Source organism: Ixodes scapularis, unplaced genomic scaffold (assembly GCF_016920785.2).
Source record: "Ixodes scapularis isolate PalLabHiFi unplaced genomic scaffold, ASM1692078v2 PGA_scaffold8__174_contigs__length_109621045, whole genome shotgun sequence".
Lineage (NCBI taxonomy): Eukaryota > Metazoa > Arthropoda > Arachnida > Ixodida > Ixodidae > Ixodes > Ixodes scapularis.
This window is the reverse complement of record NW_024609883.1, coordinates 84,195,813-84,213,285: the sequence shown is the minus strand read 5'-3', so window position 1 is coordinate 84,213,285 and position 17,473 is coordinate 84,195,813. Positions and strand designations below refer to the sequence as shown.

The 17,473-nt window shown below is 46.1% G+C and overlaps 1 protein-coding gene across 2 annotated transcripts in view; it reads right to left on the bottom strand.

Annotated features, from left to right (window-relative positions):
- LOC115308200 (RB1-inducible coiled-coil protein 1) overlaps positions 1 to 17,473 on the bottom strand; it is a 55,242-nt gene that overhangs the window by 32,093 nt on the left and 5,676 nt on the right. Inside the window, exons 4-12 of one of the 2 annotated variants that reach the window (XM_042286709.1) lie at positions 16,639 to 16,724; positions 15,292 to 15,407; positions 12,225 to 12,311; positions 10,835 to 10,949; positions 10,067 to 10,123; positions 8,010 to 8,180; positions 6,793 to 6,977; positions 2,742 to 2,928; positions 292 to 432 (exon numbers count right to left, since the gene is read on the bottom strand). In XM_042286709.1, coding sequence (XP_042142643.1) covers positions 292 to 432; positions 2,742 to 2,928; positions 6,793 to 6,977; positions 8,010 to 8,180; positions 10,067 to 10,123; positions 10,835 to 10,949; positions 12,225 to 12,311; positions 15,292 to 15,407; positions 16,639 to 16,724 — 1,145 coding nt within the window. Of the gene's footprint in view, positions 1 to 291; positions 433 to 2,741; positions 2,929 to 6,792; positions 6,978 to 8,009; positions 8,181 to 10,048; positions 10,124 to 10,834; positions 10,950 to 12,224; positions 12,312 to 15,291; positions 15,408 to 16,638; positions 16,725 to 17,473 lie in introns of both variants that reach the window. The other variant, XM_029981955.4, reaches the window with a different exon arrangement.

The window sequence follows — 17,473 nt, the reverse complement described above, 5'->3', positions numbered from 1 at the left end:
TCGGGTTCACGGGGTAAAAATACACTAGAATTCACTTCTAACTCATTTTTTCCAAAAAGCTCCGTAGCTTCCCTTTAAACGCATGTCTACAATCTGTCAAGGATGGCAAAAACAATAAAGGAATGGTGCAAAGACGCAATCAAAATATAATAATTAATGACACAGTACAAACACAAAATTACATCATTAAATTATCAGTCTAACCAGTCATCTGCTGACGACTTGCCGACCGCCCTCCTAATCACATCTTGCTAGTAATAGAGTCTACGACGACCGTTGGGTCCAACTCACCGCAAATGGGGGTGGAAGATCTTGCATGCCCGGAAACAGCGCCCGCAGAAAGTGCTTTGAGAACTGGCTGTTGAAGGCATTTCTTGTCTCAACCTCGTTCTGATGTAGCTTCTGGCAGTGAGATGACAGAGAGCCTGCCCACTGTGAGAACCACAAGATTGTTTGCCGCGTCAGTTTTAAAAGGGGCCGACATGTACACTGTGCAACACTGTTAGCGCAAACATGACATCGGCCCGTTTCCACTATTTACTTAGAATTTTACTGCTTATGTTAGTGCCTCAACTGATCACATTTTACTATGCAAGTAATTTTCGTGAGAGCCCTCCAATTCTAAGAGACAAGAAAAAAAAAAGGAGATCGCCCGTCTTCCTAACAGGTCGTGCCGTGTGCAGGATGTTAAAAACAAAATATTTACAGGGTTTCATCCGCCGCAAAAATAAACTATGCATCGCCGATTGCTCATTCTCTGCCAAAATGTAGCGCTAGCCGTGTAGTGCTACCCAGATGCCAAAGTTTCAGAACAAACTGTTATATCATTCAATGCGAAAATGACAACTGACAAAGCCCTCGAACACATAGAGCCGAATGGTACCAGTTACCGAAAACAGGCCCCATTTTCTCGTAGAAAATTTTAAGAAATCACGCACAACTTTTTAGTAATGTAACCTGTTTGTCCTGAAACATTGGTGACTGGTTCGAACCACTGGCACTACGTTTGGGCAAAGGTTGAGCGTTTGGCGATGCCTAGTTTATTTTTCCGGTGGAAAGAGACCGCGTGCAAGTTTTTTTGGGCAGGACACACTGTACATGTGGCAAGGAAAGCAAGGGATTTGACAGTTGGGGAAAAGTTTGCAACAACTGGGCAGGAGATCGAACTGTAGGGGGCACTTTATTGAGCTTCTTGTCCCCACAGTTCGGTGTTTACCAGCACAGCATAACAAAGAAATTTAACCCCGCCTAGCGCGGTCTGAACATGAGCGCTTCACTCTGATGAGTGTTTTGGTTGCACGAGGAGTGGCCTTCAAATTGTCATCTTCGATTTCTCCTATCAAAAACAAAAAAAAATTGCGGTGGCTTAGCTCGGCTATGCCAGGATATACGTAGCGTGAGCTTATGCGCACAAAATGAGAGGCGCTATCAAGCGGTTCCGGTGCAGCGTCAGACTTGGCTACTGCGCAACGGAGGCGCACAGCTGGGCACGCGGCGGCGCCAGTGCGTTTGCTGCGGCTATGACATCACTCCTCAGGAATGCGCAGACCGGCGAGGCAAGCGCGGCGGCGACATCTCCGGCGCGCCAGGTGTGTGCCGTGTGACGTCACTGCTCCTTGCGCATGCGCAGCACGGCTCATTATGCGAGCCACGCGAAACTACTCAACCTCGGCCAGTGTAGCTCACGCTACAAAAGAAAACTCGGTCTGTTGCACACACAGCTGAAGCGTCCCGCTAGAGGCGTGACTCTTCAATCTCCTCCCCAATAGTAATTAATTACGGGTGAAACTACGCCAAACAAATTACACTTTATTGACATCAATCTACCAAATATTGGCCCATGCACAGAAGAAAAGGCGAGGCAGTTGCTGCCTCGTCAGCCTCCCCATCATCAACTAGGTACTCTTACAGCTTACATACTCTGGCATTCCTTGGGTCACACTAGCAGCAAATATAGGCCGCGATCAATGAAGTCAACTAGAGCCAGGGCAACGGCACTGGGACAATATCACTGCACAGGATATTTGGTGGCAGCTGTCACCGGCTTACACCGACATGCCCGACGGAAAACGTAGGAGACGCTTCCCATTCTCTTGCCTTTTGAAACAGCCAGCAACGGCGTAAAATTCTGTTGCCAGAATCTCCTAACGTTACATTTGAAACACGAACAGTCGCACTCCAGAACCGTGCCTGCCATTGACGGCTCCTGAGCACCTCTCGGCAACTGAATGTCGGCACCTGCAAGTTCCTGACGCATAAGCAAACATCACCAGATGCAAGCAGACGACTGATCGCTGTGGTATAAGAGGATGGGAGGAAAGGACGTCGAAGCTCTGAGCACGGCTCCCCATTCTCTCGAGTGCAGCTCTGGCCCGATTCTATTATCTAACGGCAGGTTGACACATTTGCGTCTGCGTTGTGCTCGCTCATAACCACTTACGGCCGACACTGTGGCACACTAGTGCTGTACCGAAGGTCTCGCAGTACATGCAAGATCAAGTTTACATACCATCTATGAGAAACAGTTGCTCGTAACATTGCCAGAATTATTTGAACCACACAGTGAAAGAATACTGCATAAACAATTAGGAAACATGTACATATACTGGAAGTGTTCCAGAACCACACGACAGATGGCACCAGTAGTGTGGTCCCCGTCGTAAGTGGCCGCAAGCAACTGCGACGCACTTGGTAATGTGCGAACCGGCCTCGACATTTGCGACAGGTGCGACAGGGCTGACCTCCAGAAAATGTAGCGAGAAGTTGCGGCGCCGCACCACCTCCGCGACGGCGTGCAGGTAGACGTGGGGTGCCAGGTGGACCTGCCGAAACACCTCGAGGTGCCTGCACAGCCGCTTGGCCGTCTCGGAGTAGAAGACCATGCGAAGATTCACCTCGTGAATGGCCTTCTCCACGTAGATGATCCACCTGGAAATCACCACGGGGACGAGAGACGAGCAGTTTACGCGGTCAGACTCCAATTTTGTTTCCCCGCGTTTCAGTGCACATAGTATGAATATTCTTTGAATATGGTTTTGTATTTTAGGGATTTTTTTTTTCTTTTGGATCTGTTCGGCGTTGGACAAAAAATCACGCTCGTCCGGACTTGGGTTGAATGAGACGGACAACAGCCATGGGATGCCCCGACCTTCGAGTGACATGCGTGCGACCCAATCTACCATTTTTGCGTGATTGTAACGCACACTTTTTTTGTCGCCAAAATCGGTGCCCATAAATACAGTTAAACCTCGATGTAACGAAGTCGGTAAAATTCGCAATTTACTTCGTTAAATTGAAATTTCGCTAAGTCGAAATTTGGCTTTAGCATGCGAAAAAAAAATTCCGAAACATTTTACGGGTATGAGAACTCACCGAAAATGACATTTATTTAGGGGCAAAGTAGTCCGCGAGTTTTGCTTGCGCCTTGTATGACAGTAGCAGCGGCGTCATACGGCGTTCGAGCGCCCAGAGCGCTTGCACGGCATCTTGCTGCCCATGCGACGCCGTGTACCTCCTTCCTCAGTACGTCCATTGCGTCGAGCACTTCCCGAGTGCTCGTGATCTCGGCAGTTTCTTCAGGATGGCGTCCAAAACGTTTGCTTTCTCATCCAAAGAAAGAACTTTACGTTTCCTTATGGCAGCAAGCACGTGAGTGAACCGCCCGGTTAAAAAATAAAGCTGTTTAGTTTAGGCGGTGCCAATGTTTCCAACCTACACAGCACTCTTGACCGCACAGTTTACTTGCCCCCTTGCGCCCACAGTGTGCTTGCGCCTTTGCTTTACACGCTTTACATCACGCTCGCAAGACGATAATCGGTCTTCTCCTAGATGGCACTGCCCGTGCGGTCGCGCGGTCGCGCCATCACGTCGCTCCCCCGCTGAAGTTGGCTCCCGCGCTACCTGCGGTACAGTGGACTATGATGATCAGTGAATGTCAGTGGTGATGCTGTTATGCCGTGTTAACTTTTTGCTCGGCATTTTCTGGCCAGCCCCGCGGAATCCGCCTTGCCGCATGCCTCGCCGGCGCTACCGGCGCCGCATCCTCGGGCAGCCTAGGAACGTTGGAAGGCCTGTCCCCGTGAAGTAACCTATCAAGCGCTCGCATTTGCACATAATTTTTTTTTTAACCACAATTTTTTTGCGAAGTTGTTTTTTAGAGTTGATTTATTTATTGCCTTCTATGGCAATGGCGCTTCGTTATATTGAAATAGCAGCAAAATAGACTTCGTTATATAGAGACTAAAAATACATGGGGTCTATGGGCAAGAAATTATGAAAAATAAAATACTTCGTTAAATCGAGGATTTCGTTACATTGAAGTTCGTTATATCGAGGTTCGACTGTACATGTGTTACAATCAAAACCAAAACCAGAAACGCAATACTTGGTATAAGGTGGCTAGCCCTATCGCCATCGTGGCCATCTGTTTACATTCGCCATTTCAGTATCCGTATCATGCGAATTTCCTCGTGCCTAGGACTTGTGTCTGCCATCTTAAGATGGAAAAAGAAAAGAAATTAGACTAGGAGGCATCATTTAAATGAAAGGCTATCACGCTGGCGGGAAAAGATAACAACGGAGCAGCACTGTGTGGCCTCGCAATCTTAGCGACCTGACGAGCTTGCAAAGTTGTTTGGAAGACAACCTTCCTAGAGGTGACGGTCGCGCACTCGTATGAACACAAGAAGTGCCGCACCTAAAATGCTTTAGACAAAAGCAAGGAATACCTTTGTGGACAGCGAAGAACCATCGTCGGACTCTGACCATGGCGGCTAGTGCACGGTATTTATTTTTGTAATGGCGTGCGTTTAAAAAAAATCTGCTCAATGAGGTATGTGCTCAGCCTTCCTTTTTTTACTTGAGCGGTACAATCAGCTTTCAGTTCTTTTTCGAATATTTGAGCGCTAAATATACCTGTGCGTTACAATCAGGGGCGCGTTACAACGTGAAGTTACGGTACCGTATTTACCCAAAAATAGGTCGACCACGAAAATAGGTCGACCCCTATTTATTGAGCCCACCGAGAATCAAAAAAATATAATTCAAATATAGGTCGACCTTTCTTTTTTTTTAAGGAACAGGGGAAAGTTAGGGCAAAAGAAAAAAACCTTTATTTACAGCACTCTCAGCTAAATCACAGGGCGATGTCAAAAAAGCTTCGTCAGCTTGGTAGACATCCTCGCAAATCGGCAACAATACCTCACTGACACCGTTGTAAAATGGATGACGACAAGAAGAAACGAAAGAAGGTGGAGACGGGCGAGCGACGAAAGATCAAACACAAAGACACGAGCTACGCTGCGAGCCCCGTGAGTAACACGCGACCCGCCGAAAAAAACAAACTAAAAAAATCCGTTTTTCTTTTTTTTGTTTGTTTGTTTGTTTTTGTTTGCGCGTTTGCGAGGGAGAGAGGAATGGAGCGCATAGGAGGGCAAAGTGCATGGCCATAGCCGCATGGCGCATCGCGTTCCTCTCCCTCCCCTTCCCCCTTGCCTAGCGAGGGGAACGCTACAGGCGTGATGGCGAAACTCGATGCCCGAGGAATGTGCGCGAGAGCCGTTCCCGCGGACACGGGCTGTCGGCTGCTGCTGTTCGGTTGTTTTTGTGCATCAAAAGCTTTTTGAAACAAGAAGCCGCGCGGCTCTACCGGGACGCCGGCTAGGTGATTGATAGCTCCATACCCTCGGTAGGGTTTCAAATTTTGGTTGCGAATTAGGTCGAAATTCTTTGGTCACGATTATAGGTCGACCCTTAATTTTTGACAACATTTCCGAAAAAAAGAGGTCGACCTATATTTGAATAAATACGGTACTTGTAAAATGTACAGACAAGAAAGAGAAACGAGATAACGGTGGTGGTTCCCGAACCTCACAGTGGGGCTGCGCTCTGGGTGAACATAAAATAATGCTGTAGCTAAAGATTTCTTCCGGTGAAACTTGGTTTTTTTTGAATCGAGGACAGCTCCAATTCATAGTCCTTTTGTCTTTCCCGGATATGGCAAAACTGGAACACCACTTATTCCGAAAACACGAAACCCCATTTATAAGGAAGGCCTACGCATCCGCTTTCGTGTGGAGCACGGCAGTTAATGGGAAAAAACCTGTATGTGAAAGCATGCAGGTACAGGTTTGGCAAAAAAAGCAAGATGTACTGGGACGACGAGTGTGTAAAAGTTGTGCTCGGTGACCCCACACAGCTGGCAATATTGATCTCCAATGTCGCAGTATGTCCTTGTTTGCCGGTCTCTCCCTGTGAATGCATGCAACAGGCTCATGCGTGCTCTGTGGGAATGCAGATGCGTGGGCCTTCATTATAAAGGATATCGTTGAGAGCATTACATATGCATTGTGTATGTAACTGAATGGACTGAACTGTGGCACACCCGTGGCCAGTACAAAAATACTTGACTGGAGATAAACTGGATTCTCCGACACTCGCACATCAGTTGGCTTACTTTGTTCCGCAAGTTCGGCTGCACCGGCCTTTCACGACTAAAACGGCCAACAACATACCGGCACACGTCACGTGACAAGAAGCACATCACACGCACAATAACTCGTGCAGCCATTCAAAATAAATAGCACATGGAACAAACGAGTCATAACGGCCGACATTGAAATGTCTGGCACACACATGCACAGTAAGTGGTGCAGGTACTCAAAATACACCACAAGTGGGGCAACCGAGTCATAATGGTCGACATCCAGACATCTGGCAGAGACGCTGCGGGACCTGAAACACGTCACATTCGGAGCACTTGACTTGAGTCACGCACTCGGTGCTTGCACCTACCGCAGCCGTGAATTGAGATTTTCCGACAGTTCGTTCTTGGCGGCCGTGCAGCGCCGCCTGATGTCCCTGAGTTGCTGGTGGTTGGCCAGGATCATTTTGAGCTGCTTGATGTGGCTGGAGCACAGGTCCGGAAAGATGCTCGGGTCCTTGAGATGAGATGCTCGAGCCTGGTTCTGTGCAAATGCCTGTGCCAAACCGCCCAAGTATAGAATGTTGCGCAATTAAGGCGGGCTTCCAGCTGTTCACAATCTCTTGCAGTAGAATGTCTCTGCGTTAAAGCCGTTTAGCTTTATAGAATAGGAGGTTTGCTAAAGCAGCATCCTTAAAATACTGTAAAGGGGCAAGCAACAATCTTTCTCTGTCATTGTCTCACCTTCTGCTCATCAACAGCGAACCTATATCAGCTCGTTTACCGTGACTCGTTGACTTCTACCGGCATCTCATTTATCGGTATGCGTATTAGCGCCTCACTTCGGCTAATGTGAAATTCATAAACGACCACACCTCGTTTTCCTAGATATGTGTCTTTACACCACAAAAAGCAGAAACGTCGTCAGTCCTCTGAATTTTGTGCAATGTCTGGCAGAACCCCTCTAGCTCCCGTATGTGTCCCAGATGGGTAGATCAGAGCAAACCAATGGAACATGCCTCGATTGCACTCTAAAGCAACTCTACCATGATCACAGAATAGCAATAAACATACACAAATTCTTTCTAAAAAGACTACCAAAAAAAGGATTTTAAAGGACTCCTTATTTATCATTCTGCACTCTAGCCCACTGTGCTCATCCCAAAGGGTTTGTATTGCTTTCATAAATAATTCATTGTTAAAGACTACGTCTGAAGTCAATAAAGCAATGACCACCAAAAACATCCCCAGAGAGTCATAATGTCCGACTATCTGTCTACTTACGATGACGAAAGAGAGTTTACTGGTACAAAAGCAACCAAGGCCATATTGTGCGACTAAAGACGCTCACAAGCACCGACAACTACCGTTGTGCAATTGTGCGAGGCTCGTTCCATGAGCGGGCACTCCGCCACCGTTTACTTTCAAGGGCAGCTCAATCTAGGGATGCACCACCGTCTGCTTCCAAAGGCACATGAGGCCTGAATCTTGTGCACAGGCACATTTGACACTGCTCGTAAGACCGACACAAACCCACTGAGGGGCTGTATGTGCCACCTCTGCTCAAGGCACTGCGGCCCAAACTTGCCTGTGCCAGTTCCTGCTGGTCCTGGACCAGCCTCTGTGCCTTGTGCATCAGGTCTTCGAGGCCGTAGAGACGCTCCTCCAGTCCCTTGATCTCCTTCATGGTCGGGTTGTCCACCGAGGCCAGGGTCGACTCCACGTCCGCCTTCACCTTCTCTAGCGTGGCATCGTTCAGCTGCCGGAAAGGGACGGGCACGCAGTGCATTGCGGGAGCTGCTCTTTCTGGCGGCCATAGGAAGGGTCGACCCTAGCCAACGTTCCTGGGACCTACATAAGAAAGCTGGAGTGCTGAATATCTGCCGTCGCCTAATTATTGCCGATGCGGGGCACCAACTGGATGCGAGAGCTGCCTCAGGTGTTTGAGGGGGCTCATGTTCTTGCGACTAAGCATGAGCGGTAAAACTGTCCCCTTTTTCTTAAGCTCTTGCAGCATCTCTCTCTAGCACTAACAATGTTCGTTGCTAAGAGAACTGAAAATTCACTTCAGTGTTCCTTTGACACATGTCTGGGACACTTCATGCATTAACAACCAATGGTCTTACCTGTAACACACAACAGTCGCCCACCGATTTTTCGGACGCCGATAATTCGGAATCGTTCAATATTTTGGACCTAAAGGAGGAACCGTGACCTACATTGGTCGTGAATATGCACATATTTCTGCCGGGTAGGTCCTACCCGATAGAAATAGTGCATATTCACGACCAATGTTTTGCACAGCTTGAAGTACGAAAGTTCAATCTTTCAGACAAAATCGTCGCGAGTGATTGGCGTGAAACACCACTGAGACGCCGCCATTTTAGATTTTATGATGGCCGCACATGAATTAGCTTGGGCGGGCAGCCCAAGCTAATCCTGCCAAGTACTACCATTAGGTGACGCTACGCTACCGCTTTTTTTTCTTCTCTAGCTGCGCGTCATCCCATTGCTACTATTTTGCTCATATTGCTTTGTTCGTTCGCCATTCTGCAGTTGTGGACTTGCACCTCTCGTCCTGTCTTGGTGAATTTTGTTTTCAGACTACCTGGGCTGGGACGGCATGGCCCCATCTTTTCTTCCAGTGTTAGCAACACTTTGCTTCTTAGCAAAGTGTTGCTAAGAAGCACGAAAAGCACTCTACCATAACGCTAGAAAAGAGAGCAGCAATTCTAAAGCTAATAGATAGTGGCCGAACGCAAGCGGAGGCATAGCCTGAAGCAAGACTCCATTGACAGCTTTTTTAAGGGGAGACACATGGGTCTTTGGAGCAAAAAAGTCTATAAACTGTTCTTTTGGAAAATGGCAATTTTAAAATCTGCAGCTGTTTTTCTTTCAATCTGCCAAGTTTCTTATTTTGAAGATTAATATTTGAGCCATATCACTTTATAGTTATCTATCTGGTCTGAAATTGCACTGAAGCAAATGCTAAACTCACACTTTTAAAAATTTTGGATTCCTTAGAAATTTTCAGAAGGGATATTTGCCCATCTAGTGCAGACAGAATTATTATTCTTTTTTTAGCAACATGTAGCTGAATGAGCAAAGCATACAATGTTCAAAGCAGATTTTTCAATATAGGCAAAGAAAAATTTTAAACTGAACTATTGTTTTATTGATTGGAAGCCACACAATGAGCACTGAACTTCAATGTGTTGTGAAATCACTAAGAATAGTTTGATCTAAAAAGAGCTTCCAACATTGTATTCTTCATAGCCCTTAGTGACTAACCAGCTGTTAAAGCATTCCTTAAAAATTTTGTTTTTTTTCCTATTGTTTTTGCAAAGACTGTTAATTATAATTATCCTGAAAACAAACCTACTAATTAAAAAAAATAACAGATATTTGAAATCAGAACAAAAGTCTGAACAAGCTTGTGCTGTTTCATTGGGCTACGCCAAAAAAATAAGAAAAAAACTCCACTTAGACATAATAAACGGAAGTTTTTTAATCTGCTAATTTTTCTTTATTATTCTGACATTTTATCGGTCCCTGCAAAGTCCGAAAAATCAGTCAGTGACTGTAGTACTCTAAGAAGTGGGAGGTGGGAAAAGGGTTGGGCCTTACATCAATGTGTCTACTTGCCTGTTTGAGAGACTGGACACACTGGGCAGCCACCTTGTCCAATGTTGTCTGGCTGTCCTGCAGTTTACAAAGAAGTTGAACAGGCTTCAGGGACGAAGGAAAAGATTTCCGCACGGGCAATGTGCGGAAGAAAGGCCCCAAGGGAGTCGGACGTTGCTCGCAATTCCGTCGAAACGCCACAGGAACAGAATTCCAAGACAACGTGGAGAAGCGTTGGTTCTAAAGACTCACATAAGCCATGCCGGCTCAAGTTCATGCAAGACGTCTTTGCAGAACTGGCCCAAATATCTTGCAAACGGAAAGAATGATGCAAAAAATGTGATGTGGGAAAGATGACGCACAGAGTGTCGCGGTACAATCGTTACCAAACATATTCCGTCTCACCTTACGATGAACTGCAGCGCACACCACAAGGCATCTTGGCCAATCCAGCGCCATGGATGTATCACGTCACTATGCACTCCGTGCAGTGCTGTGACCTTCCCAAAGCTCATGTGACACTCGCACGTCGTTGAGTTGGCTTTGACGGCTCGTAGCATCTTCCACAGTTTATTGTAAGGTGAAACGATGTGTAGCCAATATTTAGGTCTCGCCTTCTACGGGAAAATAAGGTTTGAAGACGAATTCGGACTACGACTAACTAAAAAGCGATTCCAGGCTCCTCGTTATCATTTGATTGCTAGTTAAAAGAAAATGCACTGTTCGCAGCACCAATCTCAGCGCCCGGAAAAAATGGTGAACGATGTAACAGCGGGAGACCAACCATACCTGTGAATGAATCCAGTCGAGTAGCATGAATGAAGAGGTCTCCTGCATCGGCTTGGACGAGAGGAGAGCCGGCAGGACTGGGATCTTGGACAGGAGCTCCAGATCACGCTCGAAACTGGTGGGTAAAAAATATTTGACCCTTGTGTTTGCAACAGTGGCCGAAAGACTTCTACCGGACCAAAGTGTCCATGTGCACAAACCGTGTTTACTTGCTTCACATTTGTCCCTTTTCTCATGCTAGTCCCAGGGTCGACAGGTATGTGCAACGCTTATGAACGAGAATTGCACACTCCCATTTCTTATATAGTAACTCGGGTAGAAGCTTGTAAGTGACTAACAAATGACGAAGCTCAGTGGCAAGTATAAAACAAGATTAGCAGAACTCCAAGCTTACTGGGCCTCTTTCGTAAGGAACAATAGTTTCTTTCATTTCAGATTTTGGCAAAAAGAAAGGCAACTTTCAAAACTTCCACCGCACTCCAATGGTGCCAATCCGCACTTAATGGCCAGCTCCCAAACCCCTGTGCTGCCAACCAACCGCGCGTGTTCGCACGTGTCGCGTTTGGACAACATGTTGCGAGTCGCCCCCACGCGATGCTTTCCTCACCTCAGTCTGCGATTTCTGGGCGTTGTCGCAACAAAGAAAAGAAAGGACGACGGGGCAACAATTTGAACAGACACGGCAACCCATGCCAGACAGACGCACATTAGACTGGAGCGTCAGCTGCAACTCTCATAAACCGTGACTCCGGGGCCCATAGGAACCCTGTTATGCTAAACTATACTCCGTTGCAACCTGAGAACGAAGGGCGAGGGTAAGATGGGCCAGGGAGGAGGAAGCAGACGGAACGCTAAAGAAAGAAGGAAGTGTCCCCCTCTCTTCTCCAGCGTTCCGTCTGCTTCCTCCTCCCCGGCCCGTCTTACCCTCGCCCTTCGTTCTTAGGTTGCAACGGACTATAGACTCATGCTAAACTTTGGCCAGTAAATAAGTTATGCTTACAGTATTGGCACTACATTCCCCGATTATCGCTTTAACATTTTTCGAGGACGGAAAAAGGCGCTCCAGGAATTTCAAATCAAGGCTTCGGAAAACTAGCAACAATAATTTCAAGCCCCAAGATGGCCGACGAGTCGTTACTTTAAAGTATAGTTTATTTCATGGCTCCAAATGTTCAACGTTTCAAACGAGCATTTGGAGCATGACTGTTGAGACAGAAAAATGTATTTTTCCGGGGTGGCCTTTTACGCAATATCCATCTATTAGGAGTAGGCAGCTCACATGGAAGACATCATGCACAGTGCCCTCTTCATGCAAGGCAAGTGAACAGCACAGCAGTCGGATGCAACTGCTCGTGAACACGGTTGTTCATGCAAGCAACGAGCTCGACACCTTTCAAGCAGTGCTGTGTGCTGGGGCTTGTTCCGGAGGAACTCCACGAAGGACTGCTCAAACGTGGCAGCACTGTTCCTGAAGGCTCTGAAAAATGCCAAAAGGGGATGACATGTAATTGATGGCACGAGGAAGGGTAATAGCTTCGGCCGCATTGCGAACAACCTTCCCTTGCTGAATTATAAACACAGAAAGTTTAGAAAAGTGTTTTTTAAAAGGACACTGAAACCCTCCAAATTTTTTGCCAGGCAATCAATAATGGTGTCAGAAGACCACTCAATTAATATTTTGCTACAGCATAACATATATTTTCAATAAAGTAAAAAAAAACGCAACTGCTCCACACCAAAATTGAAATTGTCAAAGGCACGCACTCAATAATTAAAAATAGAAAAATAAATATGATACCCATTTTTTGTCTCTTCTAAAAAACCGTATTTACATTGATTTTTTCAATCAATGTAAATACGGTTGTTTAGAAGAGACAAAAAAATGGGTATCATATTTCTTTTTCTATTTCTATTATTGAGTGTGTGCCTTCGATGACCTACGACTATATTGGGTGATTATGTCTAAAGCATAGAAAATAGCATGTGACCACGCAGAAGAGAGTGAGCGTGACTCAAACCGGCCAGTTCTTGATCGCCGTTAGGCGTGCTATGCTATGGATTTCGTTTTCGCCACGTCTCCAGCCAACATTTTGTTATATTTTCGTGCCAGTCGCCTTCCATTAATTAAGTGCAGAATGCGCTGTTGACAGCTTCTAAACTTTGCACCTAAATGCCTCGCGGTTTCGTCGTTTTGCTCTGCGTCGATACCTACTTTAGACATCATGGACTCTTCTTGCACCTCTGCCGGGTGAGGACGCGATGCTGACATGAATGCAAGCGAACATGATTGCTTGCAAGCGTAGCATGACACAAGGTACTTTTAGTGACTCTTTAAAAACCCCTTAGGCTCAATAAAGTCAAGTTTTGTAATCTGCAGATTTTCCAAACCGGTTTATTATTCTGACGCTCTTTGAGCCCCCACAAAGTATGAAAACTCGGTCAGCGACTGTATACACTACAGCAGACACATATACAACACATAGTGGAAAAAACATAACCAGAATTCGGTAGTACTTAACATCCTTCCCATGGCAGTGAAAGAACACAGTGAACAGTGAAAAAGAGCATTCACTTCAACAGCACCACAATGGTTCTTCTTAGACATCTAAAATAGTTTAAATTTCTTGTAATGCTTTTAGAGCGCAGCTCTTAGGGGCCCGTTTCCGGCTTGAGCGGCGTCGGCGTCGCCGTCGGCGTAATTGCGCGGTGCATCATGGGAAATGTCCCATAATGCACCGCGCGAGCCCCCCACCGGGGTCACGTGACCTCGTGGGGGGGGTCACGTGACCCCCCGAAGTCACATGACTCCCCGAGGTCACGTGACTCCCCTGAGGTCACGTGACCCCTCCTCGAGGTCACGTGACCCCCGCCGATGTCGCGTGACCCCCCGATGACGTCATCGTCACTGATGACGTCACCGGCATCCACATCGTCATCGTCATCATCACTGATGACGTCATCGGCATCCACATCGTCATCGTCATCATCACTGATGACGTCACCGGCATCCACATCGTCATCATCACTGATGACGTCACCGGCATCCACATCGTCATCGTCACCATCACTGATGACGTCACCGGCATCCACATCGTCATCGTCACTGATGACGTCACCGGCATCCATATTGTCATCGTCATCATCACTGATGACGTCACCGGCATCCACATCGTCATCATCACTGATGACGTCACCGGCATTCATATTGTCATCGTCATCATCACTGATGACGTCACCGGCATCCACATCGTCATCGTCATCATCACTGATGACGTCACCGGCATCCACATCGTCATCGTCACTGATGACGTCACCGGCATCCGCATCGTCATCGTCATCATCACTGATGACGTTACCGACATCCGCATCGTCATCGTCATCATTACTGATGACGTCATCAGTGACGTCACTGATGTCGTCACCAGCATCCGCATCGTCATCGTCATCATCACTGATGGTGTCATCAGCGACGTCACTGATGACGTCACCGACAATCGCATCGTCATCATCACTGGTGAAGTCATCAATGACGTCACTAATGACGTCATCGGTACCCGCATCGTCATCGTCGCTGATGACGTCACCAGTGACGTCAGTGATGACATCATCGGCATTGAGGGTCACGTGACCCCCAAGGTCACGTGCCCCCCCCGCTGGTTAGTTTAACCCCCCCCCCCCCCCCCCCAGTACCCTTCCCTCCTCCTCCTCAAGAGCTGCGCTCCAATTCGGCGTTACAGGGAGTTGTAAGCGGCTTTCATTTTTTGCACTATTGATTTATTGTTTGGTGGCCACACATTAAGCACTGAACTTCAATGTGTTAGATAGTTGGTGACAGGTCAAGAACGAAGTGGAAGCTCCTCCCACCCCTTTCCACTTCAGTGGAGCAAACGGTAGAGAGGAGGTCGCCTCCTCTCCAGCGTTCGCTCTGCTAAAGGGGAAAGAGGTGGGAGGAGCTTCCAGTTTACTCTTTACCAGTCACTGACTATAGTAAAGTCACTAATAATGGTTCAATCAAAAAGGTGCTTCCAACATTGTATTCTTTATAACTTGTACTATCAGACCATATGCTAAAACAATTTTTTTTCACTACTCTTTTAGGAAACAAAGTTTGGTTAATTAAAATTATCCTAAAATATCATTGACTAATTAAAAAAAAACATATTACAAATTAGCACAAAAAAATGAACAAGCCTGTGCTGTTCATTAAGCTTGGTCAAAAAAATAAAAAGAAAGCTCCAAGACCACTGTTCCACCTTAACTAAAGTGAAATTTATGATATGCAGGTTCTAGCGTATCCTGTCCGTACCTTGACGTAGTGGTCGATCCCAAAAGAGAAACCTATCGACTTACAAGAAAGCAGAACATTCCAAAACCGAGCATATAATGATTGGGGTTCAAATGGTGGGTTCCGCCAGATCGCAGGTGCCACTCGGCCATGCTCAAGAGCGTTCACTCACGCTGTGGTGTCTTCCAAGTTGGCAACGACGGCAGCCCAGCCCTGCTGCTGTAGGTGCTGGTCGTGGACAAGCATTTCACATGCCTTGGTCTCACGGCGTGCACGCTCGTAAAACTCCTGAGGAGGAGAAAAGAAAAAAAAAAAGTATGTAAACCACTAGCTACACTTATTCTAGATGCATACCAGGCGGCACATCAGACTGAGGAACGAGCAGAACAAGGTGGTGCGATTACGGTAAGAACAAAGAAGAATACTATGTCTCCAAGAAAAGCGTAATGTAAGGATTCAATGCACTGCAAAAATTGCTCACGCAAAAAAAAAACCTGCGATATTTGTTGTTAGAACACTCAAATTTTATGGGGTAATTTGAGATTATAGGAGACAAAAGAAAGGTTAGACAGAATTCCGCAAGCACATCCTTTAAATTTTTTCTCCCCGTGCACGAGAAGCTGGCCGCCGCAAGATTGCGACCACTGCATGGAAAACTTGGTCGGAGGTTTTTTCTGTGGTCTTTTATAGCGCTCGCACTCTGTGCACGCCAACGTCTGGCTGTTTCTTTACCGACATGGAAGTATGGCCAGTGCTGTGCACTGTGCGAATTCTGGTTTCAAAACATAGCAACTGCATTCAGTGGTGCTAGTGTCGCTACAAATGGGCGGCAACGCTGGTTAGCACACAGTGAACACTGGCGGTATTGCAGACAAAAATAGATTTTTCCAAAACGTCACAAAATTTTTAGACTGAAGTACTATGCTGTTGCGCCTATTTAGTGTTCAACCAACCAAGTCTATCTTCTACTGAAACAGGGTTTACAAAAAGCTCTAATTAAAAATTTAAAGAAGCTTTCAACGACACAATGGGTCTTCCTCAATTACTTGGAGACCATAAAATCAATCATTCTGAGAGCAACAGTGCTTCAAGGGTGTTTTATTAGATAACAGTGATAAAACCAACTATTACTTTGGAAATAATTATTTTAAAATCACTTGGTTGGACATAGGCAAATGAAACACTACTAAAAAACAACAATTTTAACAAGTTTCACCAAATTGTTAAAGGTTAGATTTTTTCAAAACCTTGATGACAAAATTGAATATTTGAGTTTTGAGGAACCTGTGATAACCTTGAGAAAGCACCCTGCTGATCCTGAAACCTGTCAAAACGTTTCTCCTGCACTCTTTCTAAAATCTGTGTTGTGCAGCAGTTCTGTTATTATCTAGTCACTTATGAACAATCCTCGTATTGTTTCAGAAGATTTCAAAGCTGTGATAAGAGATAACTACAAAAACGAAAAGCAATTAGCGTTACAAAGATTGATGAGACATAGTTCAAACTTCATCATTCTCACCTGAGCCAGCTGGGTTCTTGTTACAACTGTGTTGTAAGATGGGGGCAGGTTCAGCACTTCCTCAACTCCATCTTGCATGTCATCATCTGAAAGAAAAGCAAGCAGGAGAACTCAGTAATGGTTTCCGCTTTGAGGATGGGTTGTCGACAGGAATGTTATCGAGACGAACAAACATTAAGACAAACGCGGCTGACAGAGCTGGAAAAAAAGGAAATGTTCAAGAGCACGTCTAAGGCAGTAATACTGATATGAAAACAACAATGAAAAAAGTTTGCCCAAGGATGGTATCGCAGGGATAAAAAAAAAATTTCACCGAGGTTGAGAAATGCTTTTGGAACATCTCTGCAAAAGTATGAATTCTTAATCTTCAGGCACTGTTTAACGACTCCTGAAACTGTTTCCTTCTTTGTACTTGTTTTCTTGGCACAAAAATCGTAATATACCTTTGCACGTATCTCCTGCAGCAGTTGCAAACAATGCCGCGAGTCAAGTAGCGTATAGGGATCTTGGCAGTCTAAAGAAGAAATATAACAAACGTTTCCGCGATGCGGTGGTTAGAGTGGTAGTATTGTGCCATGTTTTTTTGAGCAGATGGGACAACAGCAAAATTGATTCAGTCTGCAACTTTTTTTTTTTGTTCTGCTGAGCATTAAGCATGGAACACGCAGAGCATGCAATAGCCAACTACCTGGCATGCTTGCCTGAACTTACTGGTAGACTGAGACTTTTGTAACCACTGCAGGCAAACCCATGTTTCATCCGATGATACGCACATTTCACACAGAACTTCGGAGACAGTGGCACCCACTGGCAAGCTAGCGACTGCCCTAAAGTG